Source organism: Poeciliopsis prolifica, unplaced genomic scaffold (genome assembly GCF_027474105.1).
Source record: "Poeciliopsis prolifica strain line A6 unplaced genomic scaffold, Auburn_PproV2 SCAFFOLD003, whole genome shotgun sequence".
In the NCBI taxonomy this organism is placed as follows: Eukaryota; Metazoa; Chordata; class Actinopteri; order Cyprinodontiformes; family Poeciliidae; genus Poeciliopsis; species Poeciliopsis prolifica.
The window spans coordinates 9,154,391-9,173,602 of record NW_026562378.1 but is presented as its reverse complement, the minus strand read 5'-3'; the positions used below and the strand labels follow the sequence as shown (position 1 = coordinate 9,173,602).

The following is a 19,212-nucleotide window of genomic DNA, read 5'->3' as shown; positions in this document are numbered from 1 at the left end:
AAGTTTTCAATATATGTTAGAACTCCAACTTATGATGGATAAGAGAGAGAAAACCTAAATTTAATCCATTTTCTTTGCTTGAGAAAACATGTCTAGCTTGCCTACATAGATTGTTAAATCAGCTTAATAAAAAGGTAAAATCTTAAATTAAATCAACTTACTAAAAACGTGAAAATCTTAAGTTAAATCAACTAAGAAAAACATACAATTTTAAGCTACGATCAACTTAATTCATAGAAGCACAACAGCCTGAACACACCATCTGTAATGCCAAACATGGTAGTGGCTGCAGCATGCTGTGGGGAGACTTTCTTGAGCAGCAGCATGGAAGCTGCTCAGAGTGGATAGAAAGAAGGAAAATGGACTTGGGACTGGAGTCAAAGCTTGTCACATACCTGAAATGCATCAGGGGAAGAGTGCATGATGTATGGAGGCCTCGGTTTTCAACCTGGTTTAAGTCCTGGACCTTGTGTTTCCTCTCTCACAACACACTTTCCTATCAATTCATTGTTAAGTAAAGTCCTCAAAGGCAACAAAAATCCTAAAAAAAAAAAAAAAAACTATTTGTGCAAATCTATTTGTTTTTAAGAATATGCGCCAAGACTTTTGAGGGATGCTCTCCATCCAATCTGACTTAACATAAGCTTTTTTTTTTTTTTTTTTTTTTTTTTTTTGCAAAGTCAAATTGGTAATCGCAGCACATCAATAGCAGCACATCAACAGTAAACAGATAAAAACCAGCTTGGTAAATGCTGTATAGTTGCCCAATTTGTGTATGTAAAGTTCTGACCTATGTGAAAAAATGACCTAAAAAAAACAGTTTCAGAAATACTGACGTAAAAATGAACCGGAAGAATGATGGATGCGTTTTTTTCTCTACGTTAAGACTTAAGATTTTTGAAGTTGCAAGGTGACTGGCATTGTCTGTCAGACACTGACGGATCAGCTTGCACACACAGGGATAGTGGAACGCCGTGTGTGAGTGTGAGAGAGACAGACAGATTCAGATGCATTCAAGTGAATTTTCAGAAGTTTGTTTTTTGGAGAAAGCAGTCGGAGCACATGCAGCTGGGATGTGACTGGCTCTGTGCATGGCTGTTTGTTTGTCACAGGCATCTTCAGATGGGTTTTGCCTCCTCTGAGACGTTAATGGCCATCGTATATCACAGTGCTTGCGTCTCCCATCGTGGCTGAGACAGGCGCAGCCTGACACAAGTTAATGATCAGAGTTTGCAAAGGAAATGAAGATTGATGAGATTTGAGTCTGTATTTCTGCCCCTGAAGTAGAAAGAAATGCACCAGGATGAGAAATGCCTCCTATATGTACATGACACGTTTCATGGTGGGTTTGTCTGCTTATCCAAAGTGATATACAAGATAAACAGAATTTTATGTTGTTAGCGGCTTTCATATCAAGTTATGTAAAACACAGTTAGGTATTTACTATAAAATAAACCATTTAATCTGATTATAAAGACATTTATCTCCATCATAAAAATGGCGCTTTTTTTATAGTTAAAATATTACATCTTTTACATTAATTATTGGAGCACAAAAATCTACCTTAAAATAATGCAGAGCAAAACTGAAATGTTTTCATAAATGTTACCATACCCTTTCAATTTTCATTAAATATTTTTATGCTATTATCTACATTGTTCCTAGATTTATCCTATATAAGTAATTTTGGAAAAACATCCAACTTCACTTATATTGGACAGTATAGAGCTATACAATGTATTTAAATATCTGGTTACAAAAAGCAAGAAAATATATTCAAACAAAATTGAAATTTCCAAAAAACAGAAATTGGTTTGAACTCATTTATTGGATTCTTCATTAAATATTTATTTACATTATTCACAAATAATTGTACATGGCTTCATTACATGCATAATTATTTATAAAATCTGTACACACATTTACACTACAGAGGGCTTAGTGTGTGCAACAGGAGACACACCTTGCCTCTGAACCTACATTTTTATCCTAAGTGTACATATTTCACATACATCGTCTGACATTGTGTTAGCATGACACGAGATCCTGGATGAAATCTACTGAAGCAGCTGTAAGAGAAGATGCGTGTTGAAGTGTGACAGAGTAGCCAAGTGCTCTCTCGATCAAGAGCCCACATGATGGTGTGTAAATGCCATTAATTAATTTAATTTTAGGCAATGGGTAATATTAAAGGGATAGTTGGTTTGTGCTAAGTGGGTTTGTTGTTTAGTGGCAGTTGAGGAGTCAGTATATTGCCTGTAGTAGACAACAGTGAGATTAACCTTAGTCTTGAAAACCAGGCTGAAGTTATCATGAGAGAATCAAGCTGACACTACCAATAGTAGGCACATTCAAAATCAGCTTCCTGCCATACAAGTAGTACTCAACCTTTGTGGGATGTTTTTATTTTTTACCTAACAGGGTAGTCCTGATTTTTTTACTCATCAGTAAAAGCTATCTTACTTCTTGTAGAAACATATCATTGTGAGCCTGTTGGAAAATAAGTCCTAAGTATGTCAGAATGTAGTTGGAGATAGTTTCCCTTTTTTGAGCTGATGTTAGGAATTTCCAACAATTAAAAATGGAAATGTTTAAATCACTGGACACAGCATCACCCGGGATTATCTTATCAGAGTAAAAAAGCTTCCTACAATTTCACAGAAGGCCAGTGTTGAGTTTGATATTGCTATGTGAGGTAACATTGTGGATTTGTAGGTTTTAATTAGCTGGATCCATCTAGCTGATTGATCTAGCAGCAACTTGCCAGGTCCATTAGGGTCAGTGTGGGAATTGTAAGCGTTTGATTTTTGTGTCAGTAACATCATCAGCTGAAAAAAAAAAACAACTGCACCATTCTGAGGTCTCTGTGATGTTGCAGACAAAACATCGTTTCACATTTATATGAGCAATTTTGAGTTTAAGTTGTTTAAAACAGCTAAAGTCAGCTAAAACATCTACATAGCTTGTTAGTCATCCAACACTCAGGATTTACATAATTTTTCTACAAGCTCATGGAGTTATGATATGTAAAGGAGCCATTAGTGATGACAACTCCACAGAACCTCTACACTCTGGAATTAATGTCTAACGGATGTTGCTAACGTTTGCACTATTTTATTTTATTTTTTTACCTTAGCTCTGTGTTTCTATAGAAACTGAAGCAGCTAAATGTTTCTCCAAACAAAACCCACACTTTCCCAGTTTATTCTTAAAACTTCACTAACAGGTAAAAATGTTTTCTTAATACCAAAATTCCAGACCTAAACGATTTAGCTGATTGGCAGCGTTTTAAAAAAAACTCCACCTCACAGTCAGCATAACAATGAAAACAGCAACGTAAACAAGTTCTACATGCAAAAGTGTACTCATAACAAATATGCCATCTAAAATAGGAATATTGTTTTCATTTCAGACAATGAATGACATACATCTTTACTGAGCCTGTGCAGCATTTTGCTTGATTTCGCCCATGAGAATTTCTCACTTTTCTCCAAACTGTGTCAACCATTCAACACGACCCTACCTTAAAACAAATTAAATATCCCTTTCATCAGATGTTTTCTGTTTTGGTGCATCTGTATTTGTCCAAACCTTTAAACATAGGTTTCTCATGCTATTATTAGAAAATGACTGTGCTTCTCCAGACAGTGGAGTTCGCTATGTGTACTGACAATAAATCAGGATACTGAGGTTTACACTGAGCTGGAGGCGACCAGTGTTGGGCATTTAAACAAATAAATGCATGCTGCGTTCAAAGCCACCTACTACTTACTTCTTATTGCAGTATGCTCTGGGAGGCTTAACCTGTAAAAGCAAGTATCTCTTAATGTTTTCCAAAATATGAGCGATTTGGATAAATTTGCATGATCTACCAAGGATGAAATTTTCCTTGACAGTTCGATAAATTATATTACAATGTTGCTTTCATCAATTCCCAAGCTTTTTTCTTTTTTTGACCAGACATTTAAGCACTTTGCTTTGCAGTATGCAGCTCGTGAGGTAGACTGTTCCACTGCATACTGAGTTTTTTTTTTTTTTCCTCATTCCTATATTTTAAGATATTTCCAGCATTCTTGAGAAGTTGCCTATTTTGTATTGCATGAATCAGAATTAGCAAGATTAGCATACATTCCTGATTGCGTAGTAAACAGTTTAACGTGGTTTGTGGTTATTATTGACAACTGAACTTGAATATCAAGACAATTACAAAAGAGAAGATAAAGTCTCCTGAGCATCTATAAAGTTGTGTTATGTCCTAAAATGGGATTAAAAAGCAAATCTGAAAGCTAGGATTACATTTTGTTTTTCTTTTTCCAGCATATAATATTTCTTAGACATAACATGATAACTTACTTCTAAACCTACAGTAGATTTAAACAGGTGTGCTTTTTTTTTAGGACAATGTCTGCAATTTTTTTGATAAGGTAAGATAAAAACATGGCTTCATCTACATCTAGAAAACAATGTGTAAAGTGTTTGCAGCAAGTTTGTTTTCCAAAGTGCTCGTGAATCCTAAATTGCAGAGATCAATCTGAGACCAACTGAACTGAAAGAAGTCAGTTAAACTCAAATTAATTGCTACAATGCTTTAAAAAAATCATATGGTACAATTATTTACACATCAAGTAATGGGGTGGTGCTGAATAGTTTGAAGTGTCAGAGCTTGGGGTCCATAGAAAACAGTAAAATGTGCATCTCAATAGCTTAGAATATCTTCAAAAAGGTTTTTTCGTAACAATTTTTAAAAGTAAAACTCTTGATATATCATTCTGTGAATCTGTTATGAATGTTGCTTTTCTTTTTTTTTTTTAACTCCATTACTGATGCAGCTTTAAAAATGACCTGTTAGGGCTTCAGGCCCTTACTGGGGCTGTCCAGGACTGTCTGCTGAACAACTCTCAAATATGCAATCTTATGACCATAACAGATTTAGATTAATAATTTTTTTTAATTGGCTTTAAAATAAAATATCAAATTTTCTGACAAGTTTTTTTTTTTTTTTTGTCACTTCCAGTTAAGGTCTCTGTTCAAACAGTTCTGCACCAAAGTACATTAATGGGTGAAAAAAATGTGGGAGTATAAAATTCATACCAATCAAATGATTGAGGTAATTGTACAATCACCAAAATTAATGGATAATGGATAAAACCTGTAACCAATGCACAGATTGGTTACAAGTTTAAACTTTCAATAATATTTAAATCTATTAAGATGCACCACGTAAACTCTTTGCATTTTCTGAGTAACTCTTATTCTTGGCAAACTGTTCAGGGTCCAGGAAAAACAACCATGTCAATGGTAATAAATAATCAGTTAGTTCAGCAACATACAGAAAACCAAGTCACCCACTGAACAGCAATGTTTGAAGAGGTTAAATCAACCAATTGACACTACTGACATTACAAACCCTTAGCAAATGTACAAGCGATGGGCAGCAGCTTATCTAAAGCTGTGGATCTACAAAGCCTCTAAAAACAAGCAGAAGTCCAAAAGAGCAATTAGCACAGAAAAATGCAGTGAAGGGCTCAACAGATTCATGGTCAAGATTTTCTACTCTTTTCCTCTGTGGAAGTTCATTACCCTGCTAATGACCACGTTATGTACCAGTCACTCCAGCTTTACAGGACAGCTACGTACATATATTACATACTGTACACATTTTAAAGATGTCATTATGGTAAAAAAAAAAAAAAAACATATATCAGTGCACATTTTCAAGGCATTCAGTTTTGACCAGTTTGGGAAGGTGCCGTGTAAAACTGGCACAGTACATAGATAAGAAGTAAAGGGCATCAAATGGAAAAGTGAAACATGGAAAATGAGTATTTCACAAAGTGGTATGAAACACTGATAGTACCATTTCTGTTCAAAAATAATAATATTCTCACAAACAAGGCATTTGGTTGGTAGAAAAAAAGCTAGTTCGCAGGGTCACATTATGACTGAAGTTTTAAATCATCCTTCCACATATACCTGAGTTTCTAATCATAGCAAAATATTATTCAAGACAAAGCTTTATTAGAATAATCATGTTTTTTCCCCTAAGCAGAACACTACAACCAAGAAAATTGCTTTTGGCAAGTTTAAGCAGCTTCAGATTCGTGTTGGACACATGAAGCAGCAGCAGGACATTTAACAGGAAACTTGTTTTTTCTATTTTTTTCTCCTCTGAACTCAGTTTTCTGATGCAAGCATCACTCATAATTCAACTACATACTGTTCGACTCTGGGTCTTCTGCGAGGAAAAGTGCACCAAATGAGCAAAACATGGTTTTTCAAAACATATTGCTAAGCAGAACATGACAAGCAGACATAAACTGATGATATTTTTTTTTTTTTTTAATTAAGGAGTAAGACATTTGAGTGATAGGAAGCTTGAAGGTTGTCCAAGCTTTTCTTTTTTTTTCTTTTGATGGAGTGTTAAGCAAAAGGTAGGATATAATGAAATTATGTGGAGCTATTTTCAGTATTGGGAGGTGTCAGGCAACCAAAAGGCAATGGAGCCGACTTAGAGCATGCTGCAACCCCTTAGAGTGCATGTCTCTGTGTTATTATGGAGACTCTAAATCAACACAGTGAAAGATGCCAAGACGCATCAAACAAGACGGATAGCCGAAACATCTTCTCAGACTGTTTATTTATCCGTGGCATGTGCATATGTGCGTGTTGCCCACACGCCTAATCTGCCACATAAACAGATTTGTACATCAGTGCACAGGCGCAGGAAGTTTATTCCTGCTTGAAAGTGTAGCAGCTAAATGGTGGGTGGAAGAAAACTGGGAATCAAAAAAAAAAATAAAGAGGGGAAAGAAAAGAATCCCTCTCAGTGATGACCTACTTTCACACAAGAAATCTTGCCTGAAAAGCAGCTGGAAGAGCCGAGCTCTAATTAAATTGGCTTCTGGGAGAAGTTTAGAAGCTGGAAAGAAGGTGGACTCCAAAGTAAGGTCAGTGTGAAGCGCAACCTTAAAAAAAGAAAGAGACAAAATGTTGGAGTGGGAGCTTTGAATGATAAATGGCAAAAACGGCACCCGTTCTGCAGGTTGACAGCATTACAATCCGACATTTTGGCCGCAGTGTAATACCTGCCACACATCTCCTCGAGGAGTGCTCATGCTGTCAGCAAACTGCATGTCTTTTTCTTACTTTGGCTGCAGTTAGCCTTTCCAGAAGAGATAAGGAGATTCAGCCAGGTCCTGCCGGACCGACGCTACCTCCATATCTGTTCTGCAACCAGACGGTGTGATTGCCAGGGGGCCCGCACAGGACGCATCCATACAGCGATAGTGATTAATTGAGACAGAAAGCAGCAAGTGTTTCCACACAAAGACCTGTAAAAATGTTTTTTTGTTGTTTTTTTTTTTGTTTTTGTTTTTTTACCCACCTCAGGTCAGAGTTCAAAACGAGTGAGGTAGGAAAAACAATAAATTAGAAATTATGATTAAAAAAAAACACAAACATGACAAACAATTAGTCATACAACTGCTAAAACTGGATGCCAATTAGGAGTGGTCTGTAATTTTCCAGTGACGTTTGAGCAGTAGTCCACCGATCCACTGCCATGACCATTTGACATGATTTTTTAATGTGCTCAGTTTCTAAGCAGCCAAAATGTTTGTGAGACAGTCCCTAATACTGCAGTCCAGCAGATACATAAGCAGATTAATCTCTCACTGCCTGAAACCTTGGTGAAAGAACAGAAGGACACTTTCATTTAGTACCAGGCTGTAGGTGGTTGTTTTCATGTCAGGTGAGAAATTGTTTTGCTTGGCGGACGCTTCACCAGGCTGACAACATTTATCTCCAAGTAGCACCACAGCAGAATGGCACTTTGAAAGTTGGCAGTAAAAAAAAAATTCTGAAAGGCATATTTCTTGACTTCCCGGTCCACCGTTTTTCTGCATGATCCACACCTTGATTGCTTTGGAAACTGCGACTGAGGCGTCACATTGTGTCGCTGGAAGCGGCTGCTGTTGCAGCAAGATGGCTGACAGAGAATACACAGTCACTTTGCTTCTCACCTCTTCCTCCACACCTTTGACAGCCAGATCTTCACCGTCTTGTCGCTGGAGAGGAAGAGAGAGAGAGAAGAGGAACGATGAGCGAAGTAATAAAAGCAAGGAGAGCACAACAAATGGAGGAAAAATAACAGAAGATAAATCAGGCAGTCCTGCCTTCCCAAACAACTGGTGTGCATCGGTCAAATTAGAAAGACGCATACCTCAAAGTGCACTTCACTAATATACATGCTCAACACACACATAATTGAAAAAACATTTTTCTCAAAGTCAATGACTCTTCACTAAAAAGCTACCCTGCATCGTCATTAAACTCAAACAACAGAGTATAGTTTCATTTTCTTGTTGCACTTTAGCACATACTCATCCACAATCTTCTCGTAAATCAGGTCAAATCTGTCATTAGTTTGTTTGGAGAAGTTTGAACTCAGTAACACAATGCACTTCAAGACAGAACAGTTAATCCATGTAAATCCCCTCTGCATTACTTTAACTGAAAAACTTTAAATCAAACTTTTGCTAATTTGCAAAAATATATGCCTCTCTGTTCCCTTTAAGACAAACAATACAGGCTTTTGGTTTATAACTGGATTCTGTCCAGTTCTCTTCATGCAAGAGCCTTCTGATGGTTTGCATCTGAAGGTTTCTCCAAAACGGCAACAAAGATGCCGACAATTGACAGTTCTGTCAGCCAGCGTGTGTGAGCAGAAGGGAAACATCAACTTCCAGATGAACTGAAAACCTGGGCTGATGTCACCCTGTATTTATCCAGGAAGCTTTGTTCGACTGGGCAACTTTCATAAGTTCATTTAGTTTGGTTCCCTTTCACACTGCAGTGTTCAAACCAGATACAGCATTTGGACATCATGCCATTACAACAGCTGCTCATTGGGTCGCCATCACAAAATTTTGTCTGATGCAAGCAGCAGGTGAGGCAGCGAGGTATTGAGCATGTTGCTCTGTGTATCAGATCAATGCAGCTGTGGGCAGGGAGAGACAACAGCGAGCTGCAGGGGTTACACAGATGATGAGTGCACTGTTCCCCATCTGCTTGACCCTGCAGTGCCTGCGTGGCGCTCTATACAGATCTGCAAGGGTCCGTTTCATTAAATTTTATGAAGAACCACAAGCAACTCAAATTTTTATGACTACATATGCCATGTGAACACAACTCTATCCAAGAGCAAAGGGAAAAATGGTAGAAGTGATTGATTCCCGCAATATTTAGATCTGCTGCCTTTAAATTTCTAGTCGACACCAACTCATTACTTTGCTAAAAGTGGAGTATGAAACAAAATGATACATACACAGCATAAAAACAAACATTTGTGTATGTGCAACAAATTGGATTGAGATTGTTATTTCCTGTTGTCCTTGATGTGGCAAGTGACCTACAAAACATAACTACAAAAAGTAAAACAAAAGATTCTTTAAAGCCAAGCAGAAAAGGATTTTGAAAGAAACCAAAAACGAAAAGAGCACAAAATGAAAAACAGGGCAGAAACACAAAGAAAAAGAATTAAAAGGGAGGACTTTAGATACAGAGGAGAAAAAATTTCAAAGTTGGGAAAATACAAACAAACAACAGGAAGAAAAGAATGATGGGCTAAGAGAATACCAGAGGAAAGGAGGTTCGGTGTGCAGAGGACACAATCAGGGGAGACTGGTGGCTCGGCCCTTGATGGCCAGGACCCGACGAGGAAGACACGGGGTCAAGCCTGGCACATAGTTCCACAACTTCACCCTGCAGTCACTGGGGTCCACGGGAGGAGGAGGAGGAGGAGGAGTACAAGGAGGCGAGAGGAGAAAAGCAAAGTGTGGAGGTCCAAGACAGGAAACAGTTGGTCGTAGTGAGGATGGCGATGGAGCAAGAGAACAACAGGAGATGATTAATAAAGTTTAAGACGTGATGAAAGAAGACAGGGAGAAGACGACCCAGACAGCTAAACCAGCACCCTCTTTGTTTCACACTATTATGAAATCAAAGCTGCAGTTCAACACTCTCAGCAACTCTGGTCTGAGCTGCTTATTAGCTCTCGAAATGATTCAGTCTTCCACAGAAAGATTACCTTTTAGGTAAAGGGCAATCTTTTTACTTCTGATCTTAACATTTTATATTGATGAAAATTTGAACTTTATGTCATTTGGCATTTGTAACTCCAAAGCTCTCATTAAATCATTTCCAGAAGACTTCAATAAAGGACTACCTACAAATCATTTTACATGCATGAACAAACTGGAAACAAGAAAATGCCGGTTGAGGGTCATTTCTAACAAAGTCCTTTGCAAAAGTGATTACTAGTTTACATTGAGTGACATTACACCAGCAAACTTGAAGCTCATTTTGGACTCTTGATTGTAATGCAAATTCTGACCCCCCACGAAATATATATATATATATTTTTTTATATATATAAGCTTTAAGTGTGTGCTCTATATAATGGGCAAAAAGTGAAAAACGTTCAATAGCTGTCAACATATTTGCAAGAAACTATATAGAGCTGAAACAGGACACAGTTTGTCAATATATTTCTTGAGACATACCTGGAGGCTGTAAAGATATGCCTGGAGTTGGTGCATATGGCATTTATGGGGCTGTCATGACCTCTGACCTCTCCTATGGGTGTAAAGTTTTCCACATTCCACACCTTGAGCATGCCGCCCCGACAGGCGCTCAGCAACATGGGCCGGGCAGGTACGTAGGCCAGAGCGCACACCCAATCCTTGTGGGCATTCGGGATTTGCTGTGAAGTCAGAGCAAACCTGCATTAGGAGGCGAATAAATAAATAAAAATACAAATATCTGACATTCACTTCTATAATCCAGCAGCAGACACTCGACTTTTGGGTTGCTGCATTCCTTAAATAACAGCAGATGCACATCCGTGTTTCATTTATAATGGAGCAAAAATGAATTATCTTGGGAACAACGGCATGTTCCTTGAATTAAAAGTGCACTTCGTCGTTGCTAGGCAACATAAAAGTACAAGTTTTTAGAGACCGTTTTTAGACTGAGCTACAGCTATTCTTAGACTGCGTCTATTCACCGTGTGTTTTACAATGGCTTCAAACAGAATTCACAAGCAAGGAACGATCTGCTCACATCAACACGAAGGTCTGTTCTGCAGCAACGGGTGATGAAGGTGGAGACCCATGAAGCTTGGTGTCATTTATTCTCAGGTTGAGCCAAAAGCATTTTAGTTTTACTTGACAATACGATTCATTATGGTTCATATATGTTAAATCTTTGCCCTCAAATCGTCTTTGCCATTTTATTTCGTAGGCTGTGTTTTTGCTCTGAGAAAATCCAAGAGTGCCACAGAAACATCAAACAAAAAAAACTCTGATTGGATATTGAGTTTTTTAACACAAGACTGTGAAAAATCACTGCAGAGGTAAGATGTCAAACAAAATCAGTTCACCCTTTTCCCCAAAAACACAGAGCAAACACAGAGAGAGCTATTTAAATTTTATGCAGGGCATTATTAAACTTTTATGACTCGTACAGTTTGGGTTTTAATGTTGTTCTATAATTGCATTCATCTCAGCCGCCAGGGCTTCACATTAAGGTAGCTTGGAGCAGAGGAACACACACTGAGGAAGACTGCTTTCCTAAATTAATCCCCTTCTTTTTCTTGCACATCTGTCATCTGTCACCACCAAATTTCATACATGCTTTTTATTTGCTTTTAATGAAAATACACCTAAAAGATTTTTTCACAATCTGCCATCGTTGAGACTTGCGCAACAGATGTCATTTATTTATTACTATCTGCCTGTAGATGTAAATACATGCTTTTTCTAATTTTAAAAATAAAAGAATAAAACACTGTAAAGTTAGATCATCTTAATGCAGCACCTTCCTTCCCTGAACTGCCGGTAAAGATAAATTTCAGGTCACCAGGAGGTAACCATAGATCAAGTACAAAACAAAACTAATTTCATCTTTAGGCAACAGCACACTTAATGTATTTTACACACATAATCCCAATATATATTTACCGTACTTTTCACAATTGAATGAAAAAGTGCATGAATTGTTACCAAAGGCATACTGTTGTTATTATCTTGTTTTTACATTGAGCAGATCTTTGGCTGCTCCAAATGCAACACTTCTCTCCATTTCTGCAGAAGACATGGTGGTTGCAGCATCATGCTATGGGGATGTTTTTCTGTCTAACTGGGTAACTGCCCCATATGGGGAGTAAGAGGACAACAGTCAAATACAAAGAATATATTTAATAAGATGATAGAGTGCATTAAAAATGGGCTGCACAGTTTGTGTTGGCATATCACACAAAATATCCAAATTTTTTTGATTGTAACAATGAAATGGGATGTGAATACTCTTTGCTGTACATTTTTTTCATCTTAAATGAAACAATTTTAAAACTTGTGTGAAAGTTCAATGTAGGCTTCACTATCAATTGTTGGCAAGGGAGGGAAAGCATATGTGGTCCATGATTATTCATAAACAGAAATGTTGAGAAACGGTGCAGAACGACCTGAACAAGAAGACCTGATAAATCTACATTAACACTCTCTGTTGTAGCTTTACACATCAGGGTGAAAATCTGTCAAATCTTTTGAACACCTTACAGAGAATAATACCACACAGTAATAACAACAGTTACATAAACACTTATTACTCGGCAAAGCTGCATACACACTGTAAGCTGTTTGGGAAGGCTATATTGGGACATTCATCATGTTGGGCAGTGTGGGATCCACTAGACTGCAGTCTTGAGTAATTATAAGAATATTACTTCACATATTCCTTGAGGAAAAGAACAACAGAGGCTTCTTTTTATGGTGCTGGACAAGGCTTAGGAGCTCCCAGTAATAATCCTGAAGAAGGCAGAGCTTCAGAGTCCACTGTAATATGTTACATTATTATACCCAAAGCCACAATTTGATCCCATTACATAATTATACAGAGATCGCTGAGTCAGGAAGGCTTTAAATGAATAGTGTTGGCTGCTTCACAAATGTGGTTAAGGTCATATGCTACAGTCCGTAGCAAAGAGAGAGATGATTTAATTCCAGCTCTGGAAAGAAATAATTATGTCCTGTGATTTGGCTTTGTCTGTTTGAATAAACAAAAGGCAAAACAGAAGTTATGCAAAACAAACTGGGAAAGTGATGTGCATGCAAATGAGTAAACCACATCCGCCCACAAGCTGTACGATTATGCATTATTAACAAACACAGACAGCAGAGGATACACAGGAGACGTGGAGAATCACAGGAACAAAGACACGCTCCTCCACCACTACCTGTGGTTGAGGTGTGAGCGGGCTTTAAGCTCCCCGCTGTTGACACGCCACTTTCCTGCCACATTACACATGACAACACACACCGCTGGCTACCTGCACACTGCGGGTAAAAGAGACGTGAAGGGATCACTCGGGTAGCAGGAAGCTGGCCACCAGCTGAGCTTGCAACTGGCTGCTCAGTTCTTCATGGTTATTACAGGGACCATGAGAGCTAAATAATTTTTAGGACTTCTCTTATGAAACAAATTTTTGAAATGCAACAGTTTTACAAGTAGCAGGCTGAACAAGTCAGCTGATGATATTTTTATTTACTTAAATCTTTTAAAATCATAAAAAAGAGAAACATCTGGCAAGACAGAAAACAAAAAACTTGTCTTTTAGGCCTTTTTTGGTCATATATTGGCACCAGTAATAAGCAAACAATGTTAAAAGATGTAGTTAGCTTAACTTCAGAAAGGTAAATTTAAAGTAATTACAGGTATACCAATAAACATTTTATTTGTAGTATATTCTACATTTTGATGTTTAGTTTTTCTCTATATTAGCGCTCTCCAATTACTGCTTTCTGATGTTGTGGTTTAGCTCAGTAGGATAAAGCAACTACTTTGAAAGTGTTACCTAACATTTTTATTTCATTCCTGCCAATCTCAGACACTTTAATTTATTTATACTTTACAGCTAGAGGCTAATCTAGCTGTAAAGTCCAAGTACTTTAGTAAAGTACTTGCTAAAAATAATACCAGCAAGTACGTCTCAAAGAAATGGAGCGATTTCATTTATATATCTACATATGCATGTTCACTCGTCCTAAGATACAGAAATCACGCATTGCTCTTACCAAATGCAGATTAGCTCTGAGCAGCTTGCAGGAATTTAAACTATAAATGGGTAAATATTTATGAGCTTTCAACCTAAATGATGTGGTGCAGAATTTTACAGAGTCCTGCTAGTCAGGAAGATGAAGCAAAGTTCTAATACTTAAAGAGGTGCTCCACTGATCAGGAGCTTATGCTTATGTAGTGATGCAGTTCTTCACCATTATAACTAATAAGGGAAATCTTACTGCAGCTATATACCTTGTTAGACCTTTAATTGCAGCACAGACTGTATGGGGCAGGCTGGACATTGCCCTGTAATTATGGGGGTCAAGAAATCAGGATTTAATTGCCTTCAAGACTTACTCATTGTTCAACTTGCAGACTCATGCCATGTTTCATCAAGAAAGTACTCCTCTAATTTCAATGTGTGAATTATTATCCACATGATAATAAAATATCCCTCCTCCTGTTAACTCAACCCAGTGAACCTCTGAGTGTCAGCAGGAGACAAAACACTAGGATCATGTAGCTCTCTGTTCAAAAATCACTTTGCAGCTGTTGACATGTATTAAACATGACAAATATATTTTTTGGGGTTCCTCACACATCTGCTACACTCCTCATACATGCAAAACAACACAAACCTGTGTGAGCTCCTGCTGCTCCAGCTCCCACTTCTTGATGCCGTTGTCTCGCGAGCCGCTGAACAGCACGTCTCCCTGCACGGCCAAACATTCAATGCCGTCATAGTGCGGCGGCTCAAAGTTATGAGCGGGACCCACATTACCCAGAGTTCCTTCTGCCACGTCAAATATCTCAAGAGAAAAAAAGAAAGAAGCATTATGTTGTGCACTTAGATAGTTAATGCAGAATCTTTCAAAATTCAAGCTTTCATAACACCCATTTCAAATTTTGTCACAGTTCAACCACAAAGTACAAAACAAATGTGTGGGCCCTTTGCCTCTATGCAGCCTTCATTCTCTAATAAGTTTTTTTAAACAACATTGCTGAATAAACAGCTTTAGCATCAAGGATCAGGTCAAGGATAAAGCTATGAAGATGTTTAATAGGAGTATGTTAGAAAAAACAGTCCTACCATTGAAAACTGCAAGGACACTAATGCTAACTCTGGAGGAATTGCAAAGATCTGTAGCTCAGGAGAGAAAAATCTAAAGTAGGATAACCACTAGTCCTATACTAGTTCTAACTTCATTTCTTACGATTTGAGATGAAGTCATAAGAAGTCTTGATTAAAAAGAAGGTGCTCTAGTCAGATAAAAAATAGAAAAAACCTTTTCAGTCAACACATAGAAAAACATTCCAAATTACCCTGAACATGCCATGGTCAAACAAGAGAGGATACTTTTCTTAATCAGAAAATATTGTAGCTGGTAGCGTTAGTGGGACTATAGAGCTAAATACAGGGAAGCCCTGAAGGAAAATCTAGTGGAAACTGCAACAGAGGTCAAACTGAGATGGAAGTTTCCATTCCAGTAAAACAGCCATAAATATACAGTCAGAGGTAACAAAATGGTTCAGATCCAAATATATTTGCCTTTAAATGTTGCTGTCAATGGCCTGATCTGATACCAACTAACAATCTGTGTCAAGACCTGAAAACTGATGTTCACAAATGCTCTCCACAGCAACATAGCTCAAATGTTAACTGGTTATAATTCCAGTTCCAAGTCTTGACAAACAGAAATGAATACAAATGAAAGCCACAATGTTTTTATGTACAAAGACGACAACTTGCATACTTTTTTTTTCTACTTCCCAATTAATAAAATTAGCTTTTATAATTTGCCATTGCAAAGTGACAGAATGTAAGAAAAATCAAGAGTGTATGGTTGCTTTTCCTGAGTTGTACCTTGACGTAATGGTCTTTGGAGCCAGTGATGACCTGGTCTTTGCCCAGCAGAGACTGTCCCACTGTCAGACACATGACAGAACCGATGTGGCCTGAGAGTTTGCCTGTTGCCTGCATCCTGCACAAAGAGACACCCACACTTAGGAGATGAAACAAAGGTCTGTGAAATTCATCACGAAAATGAAATCTGATTTTCAAGCTGTCTGTGTCACCACATGAAGACACCTTCCCTCTCTTGCGTAAAGTTGAACTATTACGACACACTGATGCCTCTGGCAGAGAATGAAGAAATGCCTAATTTGTTCATTTTTCATTTCTTGGGGGGTTTCTTATGCATCATTAAATACCTTGGAGCCCCTCAGCGCAAACTGTCTGCTCCAATCTGTTGATCACTTCTCTTTTAAGGCGTAGAAAAACTCAAGAAAATGATGCCTTACTAAAAAATATCCAAAACTGATTGTATAAAACACTGACTGGATTCCAAATCGACAGATGGACGGGCAGACAAAATGACTGGAAGAGTGGTGGACAAACAAACAGACGGATGGTTAAGTAGCCAGATGAACTAACAGGTGAATTATGGGCGATTGGCAGCATAATAGTATAATTAATATTGCATAAAAAGAAGGACCATAGACAGATAAATGGACAAAACAATTGGAAGAATGCTATACAAACAAACAAAAATTGAGCAATCAGTGAATTTTGGGTGAATTGATAGATGAGAGTTGGAGAAAATCATTGATGGATGGTTGTACAAACACATGGACAAACTAACATAAATTTTCAATACATTTTTCATAAACATAAAGACCAATAGATAAACAGTGAATAAGTGACTTATTACCTACATAATTAACCAAAGAAGAAAAATGCTACGTGAATGACTTGTTACAAATGTACCTGTTAAGGTCCCACATGCGAACAATATTTCCGGCAGCAGCATAGAGCACAGATCCTGACGGGTTGAGCGCTATCTGGTTGATCTGACACTCGCCCTGAGCAAAGGTGATTGTCCGGGTGGTTGTGCCAGCGCACGCGTCTCCTGTAACCACCTGCCCTGATGACCTGTCAAAGGGTAAAGCCAGGTCAGGCAGTGTAAAACAAACAAACAAAAAAAAAGATCAAATGTAAGAAGCAGCGGCCGCCATTTTCTCTAAAAGCACTTCAGTTTAATTTGTCACTTTAATGCAACCTGAAGCACATTGCTGAAGGGGAAAAAGAGCATTTTTGTACATCATCTTTTACTGAAATGTTTCATCAATCTCTAAATGGCGCCATCTAATTGATCAAGGAATCAAGCTTACGTCAGTGTGCGTATGCACTTGGCAGAGTCACGGATGTCCCACACCTTGATGTATGAGGTGGACACGCTGAAGACCAGACCAGAAGAGGGGCAATATTTTACCGACACCACGTTGTTTGGGTGGCCTTTGAGGGTGGCGATTTCCTGACCTGTGACTAGATTCCACATCTTACAGGTGCGATCTGAAGACAAAAACAGGAAAAGTTGGATTAGGATCCAAGGTTTTCTTCAAAATCTACAATACAATTCACTTTCTGTCTGCATACCCACTCTTCTGAGGCATTTAATTCAGTTCTTTATTGCACAGCTAGAATAAAACTGAAAAATTTTGGTGTTTTTTGTAATTTGTGAAGTAATGTCATTTGGATCTCATAACAGTAACATATTGATGTTGGTTTTAATGCTGCAAATATCACACAAGCAGCAGCTGCTAATCTTACTGCCTCCTTAATATCAACAATTTGCATTAAACTCTATTCAACGTGTAAAACATCATAATGCTAATATAATTTAAATCACATTTTTTCATATTTGAGATTAAATACGGATTAATGCCACTTTATGGGTGATCACAGGGGACTTAATTTAGTGCAATAGTGGAAAACAGTGAAAGAAAAAAGTGTGTTACAAAAACAGTGCATAAACCAGAGGGACAATGGCAAGCTGGACAGGATTTAGAAGCAAAGTTCATTCAACTCGTCGTTTCAAGAGCCACAGCACACAAACGTGTCCGTGATTGCACTTGTTGCATTCCTTATGTTAAGCCAATGATGAGTCAGAGGCATTACAGAAAGTGCAATATGTGATTGTTTTATAAAATATCTGTGGTTTACACTATTTTTGTTTTGTTAAAATTGGTTATGCAATGTAAAAGCCACATAATGTGGCATTTTCCTTCTACAAACAGGAACAGATTTGGTTTCAAATCACTACCAAATGCAGTGATAACATTCGTGACATCATATTACAATTATTTTAAGGTGACCTATTTGTGTTTTGTCAACTATGCATGCCTCTGTGAGTCTTTGTGTGTGTACCTTTAGATCCAGTGAAAAGCAGCTCATCTGTAGCATCCACACACAGAACCGGCTTCGAGTGGCCCTCTGCAACAGAGACACACTGGAGGGGTGCTGTCCGACCCCCCTTTACACCTCCAATGGGATTGATCACACCCCTATGGGTCAAAAACACCAAAACGACATCAGTTTCTAATCAGTTTAAATGAGAAAGGTCAAATGCGTTTTTTTTTTGTTTGTTTGTTTTAGATCAAAAGTCGATGCACAATACAATAAGCTCGTAGTGAGCATGCACACAAAAAACACTAGAAACTTTTCTGTAACCAATAAGAAGCCAGTTTATGCTTGAACTAATTACCCTAAGAAATAACTATGAAAAGTTGTTTCATTGTTCAGAACAATTTTATTACATTTTGAACACAAACCACAAATAATTTTGCTTGGGCATGAAAGACCATTACAATGTAGTGCATAATTGCAGAGTACGAAATTATATATATATATATATATATATATATATATATATATATATATATTATTTATTTTTATTTATTTATTTTTATTTATTTATTTTTTTAACAAATACAAATCTGAAAAGTGTGGCATGTATTTATATTCAACCCCCTTTAATGCACTAAACTAAAATCTACTACAACATGATGCTTTTATAAGATGTCATCTAATTAGTGGCAGAACTGCAAAAATCTACCATGACAAGGATATCCATCTACACTGGGAAACTGTACAAAGAGACAATCAAATAAGACCATGGTAACTCTGGAGGAGCCGGTCTTCTTCAATCAAAACAGGGAAGCCATTCATAGATAAGGAAAACACAGGGCAATTCTGGAAGAAAACCTATTAGAGGATATGAAAATCTTGTGACAGGGGTAAAGGTTCAGCCTCAG

At 37.7% G+C, this 19,212-nt stretch overlaps 1 protein-coding gene across 2 annotated transcripts in view; it reads right to left on the bottom strand.

The window, feature by feature from the left end:
- Positions 1-1,809: 1,809 nt before the first annotated feature.
- Positions 1,810-19,212, bottom strand: part of kif21b (kinesin family member 21B) — a 63,728-nt gene continuing 46,325 nt past the window's right edge. For both annotated transcript variants that reach the window (XM_055026982.1, XM_055026984.1), the window contains 7 exons: positions 18,326-18,462; positions 17,290-17,470; positions 16,886-17,050; positions 15,983-16,100; positions 14,757-14,927; positions 10,563-10,762; positions 1,810-8,066 (listed from right to left, as the gene is read on the bottom strand). In XM_055026982.1, the coding sequence (XP_054882957.1) occupies positions 8,018-8,066; positions 10,563-10,762; positions 14,757-14,927; positions 15,983-16,100; positions 16,886-17,050; positions 17,290-17,470; positions 18,326-18,462 (1,021 nt within the window). In that variant the 3' untranslated portion in view covers positions 1,810-8,017. The remainder of the gene's footprint in view (positions 8,067-10,562; positions 10,763-14,756; positions 14,928-15,982; positions 16,101-16,885; positions 17,051-17,289; positions 17,471-18,325; positions 18,463-19,212) is intronic.